Source organism: Scomber japonicus, chromosome 13 (genome assembly GCF_027409825.1).
Source record: "Scomber japonicus isolate fScoJap1 chromosome 13, fScoJap1.pri, whole genome shotgun sequence".
In the NCBI taxonomy this organism is placed as follows: Eukaryota; Metazoa; Chordata; class Actinopteri; order Scombriformes; family Scombridae; genus Scomber; species Scomber japonicus.
In genome coordinates this window covers 29,516,185-29,537,701 of record NC_070590.1, presented here as the reverse complement: position 1 = coordinate 29,537,701, position 21,517 = coordinate 29,516,185, and the positions used below count along the sequence as shown (strand labels likewise).

Genomic DNA, 21,517 nt, shown 5'->3' with positions numbered 1-21,517 from the left:
TGGATGATGTGAATTCTTCATATAGTTGAAGAATAATTGTCTGCTCCTCCATGGTACAGTAGGCTGCTCTGCAGGGTTTCTCATTTGCAATTGGTCAGACGCTGCAAACACCTCCCCTTTATGTGAGCGCTCAGTGATCCAGATTGGAAATAACACTTATTTCCACATGGCAGGTGGAAGCCTGAAACCAAGTCTCCGTCTGGAGGCAGCAAGAGAGAACAAATGGTCACACAGCCCTTAAATCCCCAGTTCCCCATATACACACAGGTGAGGCAAATTGGCCCGACGACCTGTCCCAGCCTCCACCCAGGGAAGTCACACAGCCAATGAGCAGACAGAGGATGATACAGGCTGCAGTGATTTTGTTCAGGTGTTTGACTCAGTGATACAGTAGTTATTTAAGGTAAGGTAAGGTCCCCTCGGGGGAAATTCAAAATTGACACAACAGTATTCTTGTAATAAGTGATAAAAAATAAAATAAAATAAAATATACAATAAACAATCTCTACACTATACACTATACACACTAATTCTGATCCAGGAACTACAGTCAGGGCATTGGAAAGCAGAAAATTGGCTAAAACCCATCAAAATAAAACACCGGCCTGTGAGACAGAGCACACACAGGACAGTGTATTCAACATGTCTCAGTGAAGTGGGGAGTTCATGGACTACTACAGTTATGCTTTGGGATTGTTTTTCCTAAGAGAGGCTGACTGCCATACAGTTGAGCAGAGACCTCCCAGCTGTGAGCTGCTGCTGCCTGTGTGTCAGCAGCTCCTCCCACCTGCAGCCACTCAGGATCAGTTGTTAATCAGTTTTCACTCCAGAAGGAGCACCAGAGAGAGGTGAGCTGACTGCGTTCTGACTTTACACTACAATACTGACTTTTCTTTAAAAGATATACATCACTTTCCTCTGTGTTGTAATGTTCTTATGTCATTGTAGTTGTTTGAAAGTGACTCAGTTTCATTACTTTCTGATCCAAACGTGCTGTTGATCAAAGCAGCATGTTTCCGTTTACTACAAAACTATAAGTTCATGTTATTGTATATTATATGGACACAAAACAGACTGCAAATATTACAATAGACAATGGACTGCAGGTCACTATATAAACTCAGTTTACCACGGTCTCATTAAATCTGCAGGAATTTACTGTAGATTTTAAACAGGAAATTGTGTAATCTCTAATCCATCTATAGTTGGAATATACTCTGCACCTCCTGGTTTTCAAATCATTACTTAACAACTAATTATGAAATCCAAATCCATGTTATCCATTTGAATCCTGTTTAGCTCTGATCCTCAGCCAGCCTCACTGTGCTGGACTGCTTGGACAGAAACATGCTGTTTGATGTTTTGGCTCTGCTAGTATCTAAATATGTAGACCAGCAGATGTTTGATTTAACTCAACTATGTTTCTACTGTAGCAAAGACATCACATCACTAAAAGTCTTCAGTGGACAAATATAAACCAGACAGTGTTATTTTACTTCAACTGCACAGTGAAAAGCTATCTGACAGAGAAAGCTGTTTAGGAGCAGTTGAGGTTTGAAAGTAACTTTGCGGTCACTTCTCTAATCTTGAGGTCACTGTTGTTGTTTAGCTTTTTAAGTGGATGTTTGTTTTCTTATGAATCGTTCTAGAAAGGGAAATATGTTAGTTAATTCATTCATATGCTGGAATGATTTATTTACATGTCATTTCTGTTTTTAAAAGACATACAGAGACAGATAGTGATGAGGAAATAAAGTCACAGATATACCAACAAGGAAATAAGAAAAAAATCTAGGTAACCATCTAGAAAACAGGACATGCAACATTCTTCTTTGTAAAGAAAGTGGAAACTTTATTGTTATCACAAAGCTGGCCAACCTTAGCCTGGAAATAATATGTTACAACTCTACTTTTAATGCAGCTTTATATTATAGTGTCATATCTTTACTGACTTGAATAATGAATTAACAGTGGGAGCCAATCACAGAACAGTGTCCAGGGTAAACTGGATGGCATTTCCTGTGTCTCATGTGTGCTCTTGTTGCCACAGTGAAGCACTTCTTGAAAACAAGCATAAAAAATTGCAAGTGACATTTCCACAGACTCTTTGATGTGGCTGAACACTGACTTTGTTGGAACATGCAGACATTCCCCACAAAGATTTTGGCTTCTCTTAAAGGAAAAGCGACAGCTCAGCAGAGATGAAAATCCTGAAGTTGTAATCCCTATTGCATGTTCATGTATTCTCTTTTAATTGCTCTTGTTCCACTGAAGGACTGACTGTAGTTTTCACTTTCAAACAGCAGCTGTTGATCTGTGTCCACAGCATCACTGCTTTCTCTGAGCTTTGTCATGTGTCATAACCTTGTCATTCCTTTTCACACAGTGGTTGGGGTATTGTGGCAGACAGAATGACAGAGGGAGGGAGGGAGGGAGGAAGGGAGGGAGGGGTGTGTTTATTGTGAGAGTATAGTCAGCAGTGTGTCAGCATTACATGTCAAGGCAAAGAAGTGTTCATGTTTTATCAAGCTGCTGTGGTGGCTAGGATACCGAGCCATAAGCTGTTACTCTGAACTCTGCTTTTACTTCTGATTCAGGTTCACATTCAGGTTTTTTACTTTGAATGTGAAAAAGACTGTTTTAAGAAATGTAAATTAAAATAAGCCCCCTCCTGAATTTGTGCACTTGCAATTGTACCAATGACTATCAATATGTATGTGAGGAGTGACAGAGTGGTGAAGGAAGCACACATGCAGGCAGGAGTAATCTCAACCTGTTGTCTATGGACTGTTTTCTCTCTTTTTCAGAGAAAACAGGCTGGGTATGGTGAGGTTGTGAAAAATTATATTCTAAACATGTGGCTTTTAAACAGGAAGCTTCTCTGGTCAACTCAAGTTAGGTTATCAATAATGCAATAACAACTGCTAAATAATACAATTAGTGGGACCTTTAACCTGGAGGTAACTTGGAGGTGCAGCACTTGCAACATGTGGTAACCCATATTAAATTTGAAAGGAACACATCCATGTGTGTGTCACTATGATTAATGATCATGGTAATCATACAAACAGATGTTGCCAAAGTTATGCAGAAATAACCCAGAATGCAGAGAACAGGTTGGCGTTGGTGGCTTATTTGAATTTGGAAGGTGAAGTTATTGTTATGGGTGGGAGGGGGTCAGAGTGGAGTGGAGGTCTGATGAAGGGGTACAGGATTGGAGAGCAGCTTGTAGGTTAGTGGTTTGGCCTGGCTGGCCAAACAGTACAGAGGGAGATGAGAGCAAGTACTGGCACAGACATGTCACTGAGAGAGAGGCAGACAGAAAGAGAGAGAGAGAGGCAGATAGAGAGAGAGGCAGAGAGAGAGAGAGAGGCAAAAAGAGAGAGGCAGACAGAGAGAGGCAGAAAGAGAGAGAGAGAGGCAGACAGAGAGAGGCAGAAAGAGAGAAAGAGGCAGAAAGAGAGAGGCAGAAGGAGAGAGGCAGAAAGAGAGAAAGAGGCAGAAAGAAAGAGGCAGAGAGAGAGAGAGGCAGACAAAGAGAGGCAGAGAGAGAGAGAGAGGCAGACAGAGAGGCAGAAAGAGAGAGAGAGGCAGACAGAGGCAGAAAGAGAGAGGCAGACAGAGAGAGAGTGGCAGACAGATAGAGAGAGGCAGACAGACAGAGGGAGAGAGGCAGACAGATAGATAGATAGAGAGAGAGGCAGACAGATAGAGAGAGAGAGAGAGAGAGAGAGGCAGACAGATAGAGAGAGGCAGACAGACACAACAGATGGTGTGCAGACTGGATATCAGAGAGGGTGTGAGTGCAGACTGGGTGATAGTAAATAATGACCAGATGAGCTTGATCACTGAGGTTGAACAGGTGAAGCTGAATACTGGCAGTAGTCACTCAGATGGCTTTGTGACAGGTGTGCATGCCAGTACACATACTGATACAACCAGAAATAATTAGAGTAATTAGTAGTTATGTTAGAATTCTAAACCCATAACTTCAGAGGCGTCGAATGATGCAATGATCAAAGCTTAGCTACACAACTACAGCAACAACCTTATTTTTTTGCCAGCTTGATAGAATAGAATTATAGAAATTGGTATTATTGTGGTGTTATTGTGTTGTGGCTAATGTGCAACCTACTGTGCAGAAGGCATGAGTCAGCACTTTGACAACAAAACATTAAGATGATATGTTAATGCTGTCAACCCTGTATTATTATCTTATAATGTCTCACATTATGATTAATGGTTATGATTTATTCCAGGCTTACCATCAATAACTGCTGCTAACTATTTTTCATGATCACTTATTTTCTTTATTAATTGTTTGTTAACATGTCAGCTAGAAATGAAAAATACCCTCTAACAATTTAGTATTAAAGAACACATTCACACTGTAGACGATGGAACATATTTGAAGCATATTTGCTTTAAAAAATATATTTTAACAGAATTCACCCTTAATTTGTACTATTTTCTTTCAGGTTCAAATTGGTCTAGAAAAATCGAACATGGCTGCAGAATCATCAGCTGAAGGAAAATATATCTGAAACAGCAAAGATCCAGAAGAGTAAATGAAATAAAAAGGAATGCCTTATAACCACAGTCTCAATATGATCATTTGCTGTGGATAAAGCACAGATCACTCAGCTTGTGTAAACCACTGATAGACAAGAACAAGAGCTTTGGGAGCTTCGAGAAGAACTGCATGAGCTGGTGATCATGTTCAGCCACTAGACACACATACTGAAAGAGACAAGAAGCAGCAGCAACCACCATGATTGATCTGAGTTTCCTGACAGAGGAGGAGCAGGAGTCCATCCGAGCTGTGCTGAGGAGAGATGCTGAGCTGAAGAAGGCTGAGGAGCAGCGTGTCCAGTGAGTCCTGCTGCTGCCATGTTTAAATAGGATTTAGAAATGAATGCAGTGAATAGAGAAGTAGTGACTGTACGTTTTCCTCTGATGTGTGCATACAGGAACCTACAGAAGTCAGTGAATGATAAGGGCCAGCTGAAGTACCTGACCGGAGAATGGTTCTATGAGACCAAGCAGCTTCGACATCAGGATCGCATCCATGGCTCTGACATCATCAGAGCCTCCATAAAGCACACATATAAACCTCTGACAATATGTAAGTCTTCTATTTCCTGGATTATTCATTTGTGAAATGAACATAATGTCTTGAGAAGCAAGCTGTCACCCTTTTATATAGTTAACACCATGTTTTTTTTTTTGCATTTGAGAGCTGTAAAAACAATATATACACATTTCTTTTAAAATGGAAATGCATCATTTTATACATTTTTGTGCAGCCTTTACACATTTTTATAAATGCAAATATACAAATTTGACCTGTTTTAATAAAAAAGAATAATTCAAAAATCAGCATTCAAACATGTTGTATTCATCATACAGAAGGATGAAACAAACATGTATTAATGACTGATGAGGAATTCATGAATGTGAATTGGTTTAGATGCTAAGTATAAGTCAGAATATTAACAGTATGTGAGGTTAACGTACCTAGTGTCTGAAGTGAGCACAATATTAGAACACAGAATAATGTTTTAGCTCACTTCGTCATAAGAAGTAAGAATATTAACATTTTCAGCTGTGTGCTATCCTGGTGTGTAATGAACATTACAGCCTCACAACGTCGGGCTTTAGATGTAGTCTAGTTTCATGCTGGCCTCAACCCAGCTGATCCATCAGCTGATCCAGACACAGTTCCAACTCCAGCTGTCTACTTTACCCAGTTTCACTTCATTTGTCACCATTTATTGAAATTGTTTCTTGTGCCCAAACTGAACCATCAGCAAACCTTATAGCATCTCCCTGTATTGTAATATTACCACATGTGTGTTGGAGAAATAGTTTTCACATGAATCTGTGTTCTAATATTGTGCTCACTTCATAGACCAGTGTTTACATTAGTCAGTCATATGCTTGGGATTACTACTGGAAGTGTTTCCAGTGAGTGGGCTCTGTAGTATCCTAGTGGAGATAACACTGTTGTACTGCTATGCTGTGGGTCAGCTGCCAAGACTTTTCATATCACAGGATCCTCCATGTGATTTTCCTTTTACTCACAGGTGGCACTCATCCCACTACATCCTACTCTTTAAAGGAAGGTTTTTTTTTAAAGAAATCACATTATAGTTCTTGCCTCATGTGACCCCCACAGCTGTGATAATCCTCCACATCAACACAGGCCATTTTAAACAGAAAGGTCAGAACTAATTAGAAATGGGTTTACAATGACTTCTCAAATCATTACACATGAATGAACCCAGACTCTGCAGGGGTGGGGCAGTCAGTCAGTTACATGCACTTTGTAAATATCATATGCAATGTGGAACTGAAATGACAGCATAGCATTTAAAAAAAAAAAATCATCTTGCCATATGTGTTGCACAATCAAATATTACATTAATAGAAGCAAGTAAGCACCTATTTCAACTATGCATTGAAAGTATGATTCTTCTCTAATGCTATCAGCAGATCAGCAGAGGAGATAACGAGGTATGGTTATTACCTGATTCAGTAGGCTACAATGTGCAACTTCACTGCTTGATGCCATTACATTCTACACACTGCACCTTTAATTGATTGTTTTAATAGCCATGTGAAAGTAATGACTAAACCAGCTTTTTACCATCTCCAACGAACAGAGCCAAACTTAGAGGCCTTATATCAAAACATGATTTAGAAAAAATAAATTCATACTTTTATGATTGACTACTGAAATGGACTTCTCACAGGCCTTCCTAAAAATACCATCAAACAGCTTCAGCTTGTACAACATGCTGCTGCTAGAGATCTTATAAAAAACTAAATAAGTGACCACATTACTCCAATACTCCAGGTTAATAAGTCCTTACACTGGCATCCAGGAAGTCACAACTTGAAAGCTCTGCTGCTTGTTTCTATCATTAAATGGGGCAGGGCCCTCTCAGATGTAAGATAAAGCCTTATTGGGTTTTATTGGCTCCTTCTGCACATTTCTTTTTTGTTAGTCATTGTTTTCTTTTCTTAATCTCAAAAAATGATGTACTGTAATCTGTTACAGTCACTGAGAAAACATGTACGTGTAATTAAATGACAGTAACTGATGAAAATCTTGATGATTATAAGGAGGTTACATCTGTAGTCACACCTTTCTCAGGAGATTTTTCTCAGGAGGATTTTTTCCTCACATGTTACTAAATACATATATTGCTGTTTTTAATCCTTTGAAATCAATATTTTATGTATATATATACACACACTCCATGATTTATTTATAATATGTATGTATTTATGTATGTATGTATGTATATATATTATAAATAAATCATGGAGTGGGCTTATTTGAAGCACACATTGTCTTAAATGTTGTCACAGTGCCAATTAAGTAAATAGGATAAAAAGTAATCTATTACATTTCTAAAGTAACCTTCCCAACCCTGATTATAACTGCTGTCACTAAACGTGGTGAAGCAGCATTTAGCTGCTATGCTGCTCATCTCTAGAACCAACATCCTAATGGTATCAAAGGTGTGCCAACTGTTTCAAACCCAACTGGTCTCAGATGCTTTTGGTAATTGATCCAATCTTTAATTTTTATGTGTGCTTTTAACTGTTTTAATGCACTAGTTCATGAGCTGTTCTATATAAATAAACGTGTCTTGCCTTGTTGCAGACTATAGTAATGAGTCCTCTCTGTGAGCAACCCCCAGTAAGTAGCTTAATTAACTCATGCAGGATAAGTGAAGTGATGTGAAGATAAGGCTGAGGCATGATCTGATTTCCTCACAATGAGTGACTCACTAAAACATGCAAAAACATGCTGAAAATCATTGTAAATGTTTTCCTTTCAAAGAGCCTTTAGTGAGCAGCTGCATGGTGCTGGTACACAAACTAAAACAGAGAATTAGATCACATATTTGATAAGCTCATTGTGTTTATGTGCCTCTGTAACTCCCATGTTGGATAATGTCTACAGGTCAGGATGATGATGTGTTAATATTAATCTGTAAGTCCATGTAAAGTAAGAATAAATATGTCTTGTGAGTTTGACATACCACAGAAAAGTGTGTTGTTAACCACCCAAATTTGAATGATTGCCATATATATATGCTTCAAAGTTGTGTAAAACTCTCTCTGCTCCCAAACGCTGTGGGAGTGCCCGCCGAGTTTGCTGAAACCCCGACCCCTACCAAGTGTCACCTGTCAATCAAAATCTCTACTAGAAACATGGACGCTACTTCTGAGAGCTTTCTGCTGCTAACCTAACTCAGCTGCTAGCCCGGCGGCTAACTCAGCGGCTAGCTCGGCGGCTAACTCAGCTAACTGGCTAACTGTAGACTATAATAGTAGTAGTAGTGTGTGCTGAATGTATTTATACCTCTACAGCAGCAGTGGCGGGTTTTTCAGACCCGCCCACTAAATCCTGAACACAGAAATCTTGAAACGCAGTTTGTGAAGCCTAGCTCCACAATTCAAATCTAAATGGTTGAAATGCTTTTTACACCTTTTTTAGAAATACATTTATGACCTATTTAATGTGTTTAGAAGAAAATGTCTGAATTCACTTAAGCGGTCTTTAAGTTATTATGTTTTACTGGGTGAAATAATGGATGTTCTGTATCCGTAATGTTAAATGTTGTGTGTTGCAGTGGAGATCTCCCAGATATTGCCTGAGAAGCCCAGTTTTGTCAGCAGTGAAAATAAAGAGGTGTTCGTCCCTCCTGTTCTCTCTGGACTCCTTCAGGAGCCTCACATGCAGCTCCACCATGACGGGTGAGTGAACCAACGCAGGAAGTCATTCCAAGTATTCCACAAGACAACACCCATTTCACACAGATTGTGAGTTTTGATGTTTTAATTTATGTGCCCCCAAAAACTATTCCTGTTGCTAAAGTCAGGTTTCACTGTGTCTCTCACTGTCAAGTATCACCTAACTTTACTTTGTCTATGTGGAGTGATAAACACACTCAGTGGAACTTTTATTGACTTTCAGCTCATTGTTTTGGCTTCATAGTCCACACTCATCATGTTGTTTTAAAGGATGAACCTGATAATATTCTATGTTGTTGTTACTGTCAACAAATCACACGTGCAGACACAAAGCTTTGTGTTGTCTGTCTTTTAATGCTGTGTGAATCATAAATGGCTCAGTCATTTCCTACAGCAGCTGGTCACTAGCCTGGCTAGGAGCCGTTCATTTCCTCGTATTTGAGGCGGGATCAACGAATGTCAATCAAATGCTTCTGTACGCTACTGGACAAACTTACAGCCAATCATATCAACGATACACGATGACGTATTCAGAGCCTGTAGGGAGCAGTGTGAACACTTCCTGTTTATGAAGGGAAAATCATGTAGCTCCAGTTTTTGTTCTATTTTCAAAGTGAACTTGCCTTCCAGTTTATTTAGCACACAATCTACTGCTGCTTGGAACGGTTGCTGCAGCTCCATGGCCGCCATACTGGATGGAAACAGAGTCGCTCTACGGTCGTCATCGTCTTGAGCCCGCCTCCCCCTTCTGTGATTGGTTCCCTATCTCAGGCGAAGATTTTGTCTTTGTGGCCATGCTAACTTCCTGAGCGAAGTGGAATCTCGCTAGAATGAGAGCATGGGTTTACCCAAGCTAGCTGGTCACTGTAGTTTTTATCAAACATTACTCTAACAGGAGGAAATAGCGTGTCTGTTGGGGACTATTTTTAGTGGCAGATGAATCCACATTTGTTTTTAGTGACTATTTCTGCAGGTGTGTGGGATTAAATGAAAATAAACTATAGTGTAATGAAGGAACATATCACCCAGTGCAACAGTGTGGCTCAATGATATGGACCTCTGTGGCACAGATGAATAAGATAGATCAGACTTCTGATACACACACAGTATTTGTTAGATCAGTTTGTTGTTGGAATTTGTTGATAATAACAAAAATATAGAATATTAACAGACTTACCCTAAGAAAAGTGCAATAACAAATGCATTTTAAATTGAAAGGATATTGTACACAGTAGGCTATATAGTCTACAAATATTGCCTTTTACTGCACATTGTCAGCAACTGAGATAGCTTCATTTTTTGTCACATACAACAGGTGCATTATATTTAAATTCTCCTGCTCCCTGCAGTTTTAAATAATCCTACACACACACACACACACACACACATACACACACACACACACACACACACACACACACACCTAGACTAAACTAAACATATGATTTGTGTTGTCTGCTATGAGCGGCATCACATGCTGAGCTAGTAGTGTTGAGTATTTGTGTGATTACTGGTGAGTGGACTTGTGTGCACAGTAAATATATACTTAGTAATTGGCCCCCGTAGTTCTCAGTAATCTTCTTATAAGGTCACATGTTCATGTTTTCCACTGTTTCTCAGCAGCACTCATATATATCAATATTATACACATTCTGTACTACCTTTAGTTTCAAACTCCATGTTAGATCATCTGAGGAATGTCCTATATGTCTGTAATTATTTGTCCTGTTACATGCTTACAGTACACAGAGGTTTTGCTGCAGCTTGCATAGCTACTTGCAGTTAAAATAACAAGAATACAGGCATTGTGTAGGTAATGAGATTATAATTCACTGACCATTGACCAAAACGTGTTCATTATATAAAAGGGAGTTTCAGACACCTAATGTGAGCATGCAGATTTTCCAAATGAAGATTGAATAAATCATTATAAAATATCCAGAAAGTTTGAAGTTGCATGTCCTATTTTCAGAGACTGTCATCATAATGAAATATATTTAATTTAATAGGAACCAGAACCCTTATGAAATGCCACAAGAGACCCCTAAACCAGTTTTACTGTCTCCCACAAAGGTAGGTGCCTGTCTAGAGAAACCAAAACATTGAAAAAGTGTCCATGCTTCAATGTGCTTTCAAGTATTAAACTTATCAATCTTCCTCTTTCTATGAAGAAAAGAAAAAATCCATTCAACAGTGAGCTCACACCTCACACTTTTGAAGAAAAGGACAGTCAGTTATTGGACAGAGCAGCGGATCAAACCCAGACACCCAACGAGGGTGAGTTTTTATATAAACACTGTGGTACTTCATACATGTGAGTGTGAGTGGATTACTTCATCCATTGTGTTGTAATGACAAATCTTGTGTTATGTTTTGAACTGAGCGGACTGTTCGATGGACAAATCATGAAAGCAATGTAAGTCTAGTTCTAGAGATCACTTTGATATCCAGGTGTGTGGGTTCTCTGCGCTCCAGCTGTTTCACATTCACTATAAACAGCATGTTGGCATTAGCAGGTGTTGCATGGCAGTCAAAAGCATGTACTGGCTTCTCATTTCTAACTATTTGAGCATCCTGTTTTTGCTGCATTGGTTTGAAAAAGGCAGGAAAAATTATAAAATAGCTCTACAAATAGAACTACAGCCAGCAAGTCTATGCCACAATGATGACTCACTGAAGTCTTTGTAATTCTTCCAATATTTGTCAGTGTGTTTTCTCACAGTCACTGTGAAATGAGGCTCAATTCGGGTTCAGAGATTTTCCCAGGGGTTTTCAAAGTGAAGGCAAGTCCAAATACTTGAGGCTGCCAAACTAACCAGGGGATTACACAGAAATACATTCCAAAGCTTTAATCTGTACTGCATGACTTGTGGCTGTTGGAAATATTTCACAGGAACTATGAAAACAATCTTTATGAGGGAGATAATATATCATAAGAAGGAAAATACAGACACAAACAGCGAAAGTTAAGACGAGGCAAAATAAATCAGTTGGTTACCTAATACCCTTCCTTGCTGAAACATGTACCACTGTGTGAGGTACTCACATGGGTCTACACAGTATGTGCCTGCTGTACACAATGAGATATTGTAATACTTGGTAAACTTTAAAGCTGCAACAACTTTAAATGTAAGCTAATGTCTCTGTATCTGCTGAATGTAGCAGGCAACTGACTATATAAATTTACAACCTGGTCAGTCAGTGGTGTGTCAACAGCCCGCCACCACTGCCCCCAAATGGCCAAAAAAACATTAGTCAATGCAGGTTTAATATATGAATAATTGGGACAGATTTTGTTCCCCAATCATTGATGCAAGACATTCCAACTTTCAAATAAACAGTCACTGGGTTTATATGCAAAGAGGATCCCAAAACACTCAACTCTTTAGGCATGAGGTGCTGCATAATTGAGCAGTAATGTGTAACTGGTGGTGTAACTGGTGGTGTAGCTGAAGGACAGCAGTGATTAAACTGTCAGTATATTTTAAAAACACCTACAATAACATAGACACACAGCTGATGTGATGCTGGTTAAAATAGTGTACTCTTTTTTTCGTTTCTTTCAGAGCCCTTACCATCTTCTGACAGCTGCGTTTCTTATGCTATTAACCTAAAACCAGATCCTAATGATAGCCCTGCCACGCAGAATGCATCTGGTTCCATGCCAATTCCTGAAAACCAAGCAGTTCTTACCAGTTCTCAGGACTGTTCCGTTGAGGTAGATGGGCCAGCAGGCAGACAGATTAACTCTACCTCTCTGCGGGGCATCCTCAAGCGCTTATCCACCTCTAGCTCCACAGACTCCCTGTTATTTCGCCTGGACTCCCAGAGTTCAGTTACCCTGGATTCTCCCACTGAGACCTGGATAGACAGGAAGCAGGTGAGGTTCAGCTCCACAGTGGGTCAGAGTGGAGTTGAGTGGCAGGATGGGAAGGAGCTAGGAGAGCACAGTTTGCTGGACTCAATTGCTCCTTTTGAGACGGAAAACAACAGTGACTTTGAGAATGATGATAGAACTACTGCTACTACACTTGAGCCTTTACTCCAGCAGAACCAAACTTCACAAGAAGGTGAACTCAGTTGCAAAATCCTTCAAAAGCAAGATGCTGTCCAACATCAGGTCCTTGGTGGTAAGAGTTTTATTTAAAATCAGTGAGTGTACTAAACAGCTAATCAATAAGTCAAACTAACAACCAGTTACCTCATAGACATCAGCCAAAAAAATAGATTTTCACATTCATCCTGCTTGTGCATATTCTTGCATGCAGTACGAAATATGCTGCTGCTTATGGAGCTTGGTGGACAGCTAAGAAACATTTATTATTTTTGGCTTCACTGCATTTTTCTTTGGCATTATGGATAATAATCTGAAATTTGAAGTTTAATTTGTGTCAACATTTGTTCCATTTTTACCATTAATGTCCCATGTAACGTGTTGGACCTTTTGCTGTGAAATGAAGTGTGACATTGCTAATCCCTGAGATATGAGCGAGGCTAAAGTGCTTTAATAATCTGCTAATTGAATTTGATCCACAATTGGAGCTCATGGATTATTTAAGTATTACATCGCTTGTTGCTTTCTGTCACAGTGTGTGTTTTATACTATTGTACTAGATAAATCCACCAAAATTGCACATTTCAGATTTTTTTGCATAGTGGCCTTTGAAATGCTGTCAGAAATAGCATAGAGCAAGTAGGATGTAATTATGATACTAAATGTCCCACTTCATTTGACACTGATATACAAAGAAAACTCCTATACAATTTGCAGTGTTTAGCAGATATAATACACATAAGTGATTCAACAGGTGGTTGCTATCTTTGCAGATCTCTCTGAGCACCGTGAGAATACGGAGCTCCTAAGCCCTCCGGTGTCCAGCCTGGTTTCGGCTGAGCAGGAGTCAGGTAAGACTGTTCACTTGGAGACACAGCCGGAGGAGGACCATCACTCTCAGGCTAAGGTTACAGACTGGCCCACTGGACACAGCATTCATCAACACAAGCTGCCTGAACAAAGCACCAAAATTTCTATCAAGGCCACTTCAGAGACCAAGTCGTCACCTAATAGCAGCTCAAAGAGCTCATCTCACACTGTTTCACCAAAGCCTAGACAAAGGCTGCTTGCAATTTTTAGAAGAGATAAAGAAAAAACTGCTCAAGCACAGAGTCCACAGAAGGAACAGGTGAACATAGCTGCGAAGAAAGAACCAGAAAACACCTCAAATCTCTCCAAAGGTGCTGCAGATATGACCATGAACAAATCTGCTAGTGTCAAACACGAAGATAAACCTCCTGAGATGACAGAGGTCAGAACACTACAGCTTACAGCGCTGCAGAACACTCCGTTTAAAGAAATAATGACATTAGTAGATTCAGATGCTCACCAAGAGATACAAGATGAGGGAGTTGTCCAGGTTCCAGACGGACTATCCAATTTGAAAGCTTTCTGGGAGAAAGAAAACAGCGGTCCCAAAATAATATTTACCAGAGAGCAGGTGAGGCATGAAGACATCATCAAAACAGGAATAGAAGCTTCACATGGCCCTCAAAATGTTCAGACTGACTCGGATGTGAAGAGCACAGGCAGCAACCTCTCACCTCAGATGGAAATGACCGTTGAGAATTCTGCGTCCAGTTCCTCTGCACTGACTGAATGCAGCATCCTGGGAGATTTATCAAAAGAAGATGGTACATACAGAGCTAATCCTGTCCTCATCTATGAGGAGACAGATGATTCTTTAACAGGTTCAATAACAGAGTCACTGATTCATGAACCACAGGAAAACACTCCTGTACCTTCTCTAACTTGCAACCGCCAAAAGCAAGACGGGGACATAGCAGTTCCTCTTCCTAGGCAGTCCACTTCCAGTCCTCAAGAAGAAGAGCCAGCCAACATCAGTGAGCTTAAGCATTTCTGGGAGACGGAGTATACAGGACCTAGGGTAATTGCTGCAAGAGTTAAGGAAACCTCAAGTAGTTCAATACTCAGTAACAAAATGGTTCCTCCTCAGTCTGACCTGTCCTTAGATAGCAGAGAAAAGTATGAGGAAGAGGCACAAACTTCTTCATACACATCCAAGTCCAATGTATCTAAACCATTGAACGTGAAGGACAGGGGTTTTTTCAGTCAGACTCCAGAGAGATCACAGCTGAGGAGTTCTGGTAGAGCTGAAGATGTACAGTCAAGAGATTATTCCCACCAAGTCATGGCTGAGTCTCAAGAAAGGCCCCTCAGTCCTACTAAATCCCAAACTCCAAGATCCAAAGAGCAAGAGGATGAAGTCAGGAGGAGTCCATCAAAAACCTGCCACCCAAGAGTCTTACCGAGAGAATCCTCAAGTCCTCAGAGATCCAGGCTGGAAGGCTCCCCCTTGAAAACATTTCCGATAGACATTAACCCCCAAACGAAGGTTGTTGAGGAACAACTAGGAAAGCCAACACCAGTTCCAAGACAGAGGAAGAGTCCCTCACATGAAGTAAAGCAGACAGACACTAAAACTAGCACAGAGCTTACCTCTCGTCCTCTACCTTTAGATCCAGAGGACAAGGTTCATTTTGGTAATGTTAATACAACAACACACAACACACAACAAAGTAGTTCAGGCTCCTCCACAGTTCCACAATTCAAAAAAGCTTCAGAGAAGAAGTTGGGAACCCTAACACGTCTTGCCAGATCTATCATTCCTCAGGATTTTCAGCACTACCTCGGCCCCCACGAGAACGCCCACGTCCCCTCTTTTCACAAAGATGCTCAAGAGAGTGACGATCCCACAGAGGGGAGACAGTCTAGAACCAGTTCTTGGATTGTGCAAAGTACAGACGGAAACTTCAGCCAAGACACATTGCCCGCGGCCTGGTTTCTGTCTCGGGCAAGTTCAGGCAGTGAGCTTTTAAATTCTCTCTTTATTTACATTTCTTCAACATAGTGAGTGAGGAATGGAAAGCACAGTGATGTGTTTCTGAACAAATCAGGTCAAGTTAACATATTATGTTAACTTGACCTGATTTGTTCAGAAACACATCACTGTGCTTTCCACTCACTACATTACAGTGAGTCTGATTTAATTGGGAATTTGTACTTGGAACTACACGCCATGATAAGTCCCTCAAATTTCATCCTCTTAGCCATTCAATTTCCTTTTCCAATCTATACAAAGAGACTATAGATTTGAGCTGCCTTTTTAACCAGAGTTAATACCCCTAAAATTGTTTTGATTTCCTAAAATTAAAGGTTCAGTTCAATTTTGTTCTTCAGTTAACCAATGCCAGATTATTTTATGAGCTTTCTATGATTGAGAAAATGTTTAAAATACAGAAGTTTATTTCAAAGTGATCATAGTTGTCATCAACAATATTCTTCTTAATTCACCACAATAAAATAAACACTCTGTAAGGTCATGTTCTTATAGTGTATACTCTGATGTTCTTTTTCATCCTAATCTGGTTCACTGGGAATGATAGCCTACTTCTCTGCAGTGTCTGACCAAAGATACAAAAACAATATAACTCTTGTTTTCTACTTATTGAAGTAATGTAGGTTCTACTGTATATGCTCAGTAAATCAGAAGCTCTGTGTTGAGAGTATTTTCCAGAGCTGATTGTGTCTTGTTTGTGGCAGGTTATGATGATAATTCCATGTCAGCTCAGAATCGATTATCTTCAAGGACTACATCATCCAAAAGTCTGGAAAACCTCACCTCACAAACAAGTAACAGAACTGTTCAGATGTGGACCTTGAACAGCTGATAAAGCTTTGGTGTATTAGCAGTACATTAGTTGTGCAGATATCGTTTTTGTAAGAATATAGTGAATGTTTAATATGTTTTTAGTACTTTAATGCATTAAAGTGTATAACTTTGTTTTGGAGAAGTATGTATAAAAACAGGCTCTATTTCTTCATAGGAGAAGAAAGCAGCATCACCTACAGAGAACAAATGAATCTAAGTGTGGATGATGGTAAATACTCTCTATATACATATATTAGGACATACACAGATTTAATCATGCAATAAGTACACTTCCTGTAATACAGACAAATGTGTTGTGTTATTAAAAGATTTAAAGTCACATCTTTCTTCCAGTTGCTTCACATCCACCCTCAGTCTCTTCACTCTCCACCTCAAAGCAGATGAAAAACAGCGTGTCGGTTCCTATTTTTCAGCAGGATGAGGTGGTGAACTGATACATTCATTGAGTTATTGTATTGTAATATTTCTGTGACTGATTTTTACGTGTCTTTTTTTCTGTTTCTGTCTGATATTATTAGACGGACAGTGACAGCACTTTAGAGAATACGTTACGCTGGAGAAGAAACACAGGCAGCTCCATGTCTAACATGAGTCTGTCCTCTGGGATGGCCTCCATGTCGTCTGTATGTTCACATGCAGCTCATCACATAATACATGTTTCTGATATACACTGATAGGTACATCACAGCTTGTGAGTAACATCAGGATAAAGGTGTTCAATTCAAGATACATAGATATTTTTTATCCCTTTACTTTGGTCAACTGAATCTCAGTCTTTGATTTATTTTAATAGTTTTTCTCTATCTTTTTGTATTTACTTAATATTTGTATATCAATTTTGAATTATTATATTGAATATTATTCAAATTTTGAATAAGAGTTATTTTTTCTTTCAACATTTTTCACTTTTCAAATATCTTCTTCAAGCTCTTCTTCAATGATAGAAAAATGGTTGACATAGTCACTGTAGTTGTTGATAGGTCTCGTAGTTTGCTTAAACAATACAAACATTTCCTTTTTCTTTTTAAATCATGTAATCATGTTCACTTCACATAAATAGTGAGTTCAAACCATAGACGATGGTGTTTTCTGTCTTCTGCTGTGTTATGAATGAGCAGGTCAGCGGCAGCATGAGCAGCATTTACCATGCAGACTGTGGTGACATTGAAATCCAGGGAACCATCCAGTTTGCTATGAACTACATCCAGAAGCTTGGAGAGTTTCACATCTTTGTGGTGCACTGCAGGGATCTGGCTGTAGCTGACGCCAAGAAGAGCCGCTCTGACCCGTGAGTGCTTTTAACGTACTGTATGATGATTAAAATGACAAAGATAGAACAACTGTCATATCATTATCCAGTGATATTTGTACTTCAGAGGTTAGATAACAAATATCTCGCTATTATTTGCAGTTTCTAATATTTGACTCTGTGTTCTAGTCTAGAATAGGAACATAGCTCTGTTATTTTTTTTACAGGTATGTGAAATGTTACCTTCTTCCTGACAAAACCAAGTTAGGAAAGAAAAAGTCCACTGTGAAAAAGAAGACAGTAAACCCCACCTACAATGAAATCCTCAGGGTAAGAACAACATATGTCATCTACTAAACTATTTAGTCTTACTCGTTCCTTACCACTTGTACATACTTAACATTTTGTTGCCTATGTCTCCTTTCATAGTTCAAAATCATAATGGAGGTGTTGAAAACTCAGAGTTTGAACATCTCTGTGTGGCACAATGACACTTTTGGGCGGAACAGCTTCCTGGGCGAGGTGAACCTGGATATGTCAGAGTGGGACTTCAACAACACACAGATCAATGAATATGCATTAAAAGCTCGGGTAAATAGTTATTTTCTGTAAGTTGTATGTGTGTACCGTAGACGTGATACGATTAAACCATTCTTCACTGCTGCTTGATCCTGTAGGTGTCAGCACAGACCTCAAGACCTGCTCCTGCCTCTCTGATAACCAGCAGAGGACAGATGAGAGTAGCCCTGAGATTCCTGCCACAGACGTCTCACAGTAAGCTAATGACTCCCTTTTGACCAATTCTTTCCTCTCACTTTCATCATTCTCATCACTCATTGTGGTCTGACTGCTTCCACAGGCAAGAGAACATCGAGGATGGAGACTGGTGAGGTGCAGATTTGGGTGAAAGACTGTAAGAACCTTCCACCAGTCAGAGGAGTGATCATTGACCCGTTTGTGAAATGGTAGGATGTCCTGTAAAGTTGAACCACATTCAAATCAATCCAACAATATCAAATGAATAATTATGTGAAAAAAACAGTGTAAGGAAAAGCAGGATGAAAAGGCATTTTATAAAATAATGACCCGAGTTCAAATTTCCTTAATAAATTCAGACTTTTATGGTTACATTATACATTTTATGATTACTTAAAGAGCTGTAACTAATGATTATTGTCATTAGTGACTCATTTTACAATTATTTTCTTAATTGATTAATCATGTAGTCAACAGAACATGAGAAAATAAGGAAAACTGTCCAGCACAGTATCCAGAGTTATATTCAGTTCAAAAAGCAAAAGCAAGGAGATTCTGATCCAAGAAATTGTTTGGTGTTCTTGGAAAAACCCCCCAACAAAAAACAATTAATCAACTATAAAATTGTAGCCAATTCATTTTTATTAAAATCAATGAATAGATGAATTGTTTCAGCTCTTATTATTTGTATTCTTCATTGTTAAAGTCTTATGTATTTGATTCATTTCAAACACTTTGGGATTTCATGCTCAGCTGTAATTTGTTCCATGTGTTTTTAAATGAATAAATGATCTTTATTGTCTTCCCTCCACTACAGCACTGTACTTCCTGACACGAGCCGGAAAAGCCGACAGAAGACACGGGTGGTGAAGAGAACGGCCAACCCCATGTTCAACCACACCATGGTGTACGATGGCTTCCGGCCAGAGGACCTCAGAGAGGCCTGTGTGGAGATCACAGTGTGGGATCATGACAGGCTGAACAACCATTACATCGGTGGTCTTAGACTTGGGTTAGGGACAGGTGAGAGTCCACTCTACTGTCACTGCAGCATGCTTACACCTGCTGTCTGGATGCAGCTGATATATGTAGTTGAAGTCATTTATAACAGGTATTAAGGTGGGGGTTTGGATATACTCAGTTCACTTCACATCTTTAGTGTTCCACAAGAGGAAATTCTATTTGCAGTATAATAACAAGCACAATAAAACACAATTAGAGGATTGAAGACATTAAAGGACAGGCTTACAATTTATCATGTTGGTCATTCCTCCTGTTCATACTGACCATTAGAAGATCCCTTCATAATGTTTACAATGGAAGTGATGGAGGACTAAATCCACAGTCCTCCTTCTGTGTAAACATGGATTTAAAAGTTGATGTGAAGCTAATATGAAGCGTCAGCGTCCAAATGAGTCAAATCAAGTCTTTATGTTTCAATGTTACAGTGTGCCAGATCAGATCAGTGTAACATCATTTACTAAGTGGTGGAAGTTACAGGAATTGTGGGTATCATATATGATCTGGATGTGGATATTAGGAGAACAGACCTATCATCTTCTTACATTTACACCACTATGTACACCCATGTGTCATCTGGAAATTCAAACTGTCATCACAGAGAGGCTTGTTGACATGCAGACTCAGACAGTATGCCACATGATGTATATATGGAGTCTTTTTTTTTTTTACTATACATGAAACATTTATTTTACATTTTTCTAATGTTTCATTCATATTAATAAAATGACCTCTGTGTTTTCTGTGCAGGGAAAAGTTATGGGATGGAAGTGGATTGGATGGATTCGACGACAAATGAAGCAAATTTATGGCAGAAGATGTTGCAGTCTGATGGTGAATGGGTGGAGGATGTTTTACCTCTGAGAATGTTGGTGATGGCAAAAAGCATGTCAAAGTGAGACTATATAAAATGTATGGATAAACATTATGAGAGATCAACATACTATACACTACAATACCAATGCCTGAATGAGCAATGTGCATGTATAACTAATAATCACTGTGGAAGTTACTCACTCAACCTACTTTAGTGTGTATAGTCCAAACTACTTAATTATTTATAAAAATGATACAAACTAAGACATAAGATCAAATCTTAATTTATAAAACATACAAATGGTTGTGATCTGAGAATATGATCTGCACTGATGATTTGTATATAGTCCTGTTGTTCTATAATGTAATTACTGATGTAAGCAATTTTGTCTCAATAAACAGGATATTAATGCAATTTCCCCCCCCCCCCCCTTTGCAAAATAATGTCTTCATTACAGGTTCAGATTCATATTAGAAAGGTAAACACTTAGGTATGATAGAGACATTATTGTTGAGTTATATGGGGCCATATTGGCAGTGTATATAATAATAACTGTCTTCATAATCATAAACCACATTCACCCAAGAAGCAGCAGTGATCCTATCAGGTTTCCGGTATTTTTCCAAGACATTCAGCATTGTGTCTGACAGCTACAGATCAGATACAGTACAGCAGGCTTTAGTATAAGAGAGCATACAGTACCTGCTGTTATGTCACCCTGCCTAGATGTGTTTATTTGGGATTATTTTCAGCAATAACTACAAATTATGAGCATTATTCATCAAGAAACTATAGTTGCTAATAAGTTCTTAACACAGACGTTCAGGCCTCTGGAAAGACAACAATCAATGGCCAGTGGACACGTCTTCTTATGCCTCTAAACACAGAGAAACAGACATATAAGTTCTGTTACAGTCACTTTTTAAATGATGGTCCTCTCCAATTGAAAAAGCACTATGTCTACTGACCGCCAGAGATCGCTGTTGGGTCACAAATGACAACTCCTTAGAGAAACATTTCCAAACCTGCTGCAACTCTGCAATTTACTACGACTTACCATACAGGGTGGAGACCCTCACTGCACTCACTTGCTATATTTGAAAGGAAAAGGTGTTTCTAATTCTGTTCGATTTTTCTAAGAAGCTAACATTTGAA

The 21,517-nt window shown here is 39.2% G+C and overlaps 1 protein-coding gene across 1 annotated transcript; it reads left to right on the top strand.

Moving 5' to 3' along the window:
• The first annotated feature begins 4,745 nt into the window (after positions 1–4,745).
• sytl2a (synaptotagmin-like 2a) lies at positions 4,746–20,679 on the top strand. Its single transcript, XM_053331149.1, has 18 exons — positions 4,746–4,872; positions 4,971–5,125; positions 8,652–8,775; positions 10,782–10,845; positions 10,944–11,049; positions 12,339–12,842; positions 13,600–15,654; positions 16,391–16,480; positions 16,675–16,728; positions 16,854–16,942; positions 17,039–17,143; positions 17,639–17,808; positions 17,997–18,099; positions 18,199–18,360; positions 18,447–18,543; positions 18,629–18,734; positions 19,343–19,548; positions 20,296–20,679. The coding sequence occupies exons 1-18, from the start codon at positions 4,772–4,774 to the stop codon at positions 20,442–20,444; spliced, it is 4,440 nt and encodes a 1,479-aa protein (XP_053187124.1). The 5' UTR covers positions 4,746–4,771; the 3' UTR covers positions 20,445–20,679.
• Positions 20,680–21,517: the final 838 nt, after the last annotated feature.

What these genes read in the sequence shown, in the direction of transcription:
- sytl2a (XM_053331149.1), top strand. Translation starts at nt 4,772, where the DNA reads ATGATTGATCTGAGTTTCCTGACAGAGGAGGAGCAGGAGTCCATCCGA. An exon ending in GTCTCGGGCAAGTTCAGGCA is followed by an intron (nt 15,655 to 16,390) that starts GTGAGCTTTTAA and finishes TGTTTGTGGCAG; the next exon opens with GTTATGATGATAATTCCATG. An exon ending in CTATTTTTCAGCAGGATGAG is followed by an intron (nt 16,943 to 17,038) that starts GTGGTGAACTGA and finishes TGATATTATTAG; the next exon opens with ACGGACAGTGACAGCACTTT.